Here is a 1,716-nt window from a genome sequence, read left to right on the forward strand (position 1 = left end):
AATGGCAGAGGAAAGACAGACAATGTGTGCAGACATATTACCGCAGAGGTATGTGGCAGATACGAATCATGACTTGGTAATGAGAGTTATCATCTCAGGACTGAGAGATTACTTCATTAACATTAATTTCACGCTGGATTACCCAATCACGGTTTATGTTCGAGTGAGTGAGTTTGATAGCGTCAATAGAACAGGCTGACGTAAGTCTGTTTTTATAGTTTATATATGAAGTATCTGTTTTAAATGTTGTTAATGTTTAAGATATTTTATTTTAATTGTTCATTACTTATACCTTATTTCCTTTCCTCACTGGGCTATTTTTGCATGTTGGAGCCCTTGGGCTTATAGCATCTTGCTTTTTTCAACTACGGTTGTAGCTTAACTGGCAATAATAATCGCATTATAGAAGGAGGAATATAAAGCATTAATATGATATACGCTCAGAGTCTTTGACATTATGAGACATGACGAGCTTCATGAGATATAAAGTATATTTCGTCTCTTCCTGGAGAGCAAAAGAAAGTAGCGTAATATTGTTCAAAGTTGGGAGAATTGGAAATAGATATTCTGGCGCATCTTGACATCAAGGTGATGGACTGTTTATGTATGTGGATAATTTATTTAAAAGGAAATATTAAGGTAAATAGCCTTATTATAATACTCTGAATTTATATATCCTCTGAGTTTATATCATCATCATCATTATTGTTGTTGTTGTTGTTATTCTTTTTCATGTTGTTGTTGCTTTTGTTGTTGTTGGCAAAGCTACAACCCAAACTGGAAATGCAGGATGCTATAAGCCCAAGGGCTCCAACAAGGAAAAGTAGTCAATTGAGGAAAGGACACACAGAAAACTACAAGAGACGTAATGAACAAAATAAAACATTTTAAGAAAAATAACAACATTAAAAGATATATTTCACATATAAAAGATAGAATATTCGAAAAAACAAGAGGAAGAGAAATAAGATAGTATAACCTCGAGGGACCCGTCAAAAAGGAGTATTAAATACTTAGATATGCAAACACACGCAACCCACTATCACCAAGGTATGACTACTCACTCTTCCCCTACCCGTGGGAAGAGGAAATCTTGCTTCTCAAATGTGAGAATAGAGCAAAACAAACAACTCGCAAATGGAATGGCCAAAGGAATTTTGTAAACCAATATATAAAAGAACTTTAATAAATTGTCAATCATAGCCTCAATGACTTCATAATGTCTTAACCCTTTTACCCCCAACGCTATTTGGAACTTTCCAACCCTTAATTACAGGCGTTTTTTTTTTTCAAGCACATTTTGCAATATATTCTTTTTAAATTGCTCTAACAGCCTTAATTTTCGTCATAGGGAGGTCATGTTGGTCTCATTATTTTGGAAAATGCCTGAAGTTTCTCATAAAGTTATCAAAATTATGCAAAAAAATGTAAAAAAACAGTTTTCTCCAAGGACGTACCGGTACGTCCAAGGTGGTAAAGGGATGAGTTTTGTGAAATGTACCAGTACGTCCATTAGGGGTAAAAGGGCTAATAAATGAGTATATGATATAAGAATCTAGCCTCTAAACGACATCTGAACGGATATAACAGGATACGATGTAGCAGTCTTTTCTAGTGTCTAAGAAACCTCCAAACGTTCTTCTGGACTTAAGATATAAAAGGTAAGATTTGAAAGCCAAGCTTCACGTTAGGAGACTATTTAGATACCCCACTTTA

General features: G+C 34.7%; 1 protein-coding gene across 1 annotated transcript in view; it reads right to left on the reverse strand.

The window, feature by feature from the left end:
• Nucleotides 1–424: 424 nt before the first annotated feature.
• LOC137621851 (circumsporozoite protein-like) overlaps nucleotides 425–1,716 on the reverse strand; it is a 2,481-nt gene continuing 1,189 nt past the window's right edge. Inside the window, exon 2 of the mRNA XM_068352359.1 lies at nucleotides 425–505. Within this exon, the coding sequence (XP_068208460.1) occupies nucleotides 425–505 (81 nt within the window). The remainder of the gene's footprint in view (nucleotides 506–1,716) is intronic.

This window comes from Palaemon carinicauda, chromosome 28 (genome assembly GCF_036898095.1).
Source record: "Palaemon carinicauda isolate YSFRI2023 chromosome 28, ASM3689809v2, whole genome shotgun sequence".
Lineage (NCBI taxonomy): Eukaryota > Metazoa > Arthropoda > Malacostraca > Decapoda > Palaemonidae > Palaemon > Palaemon carinicauda.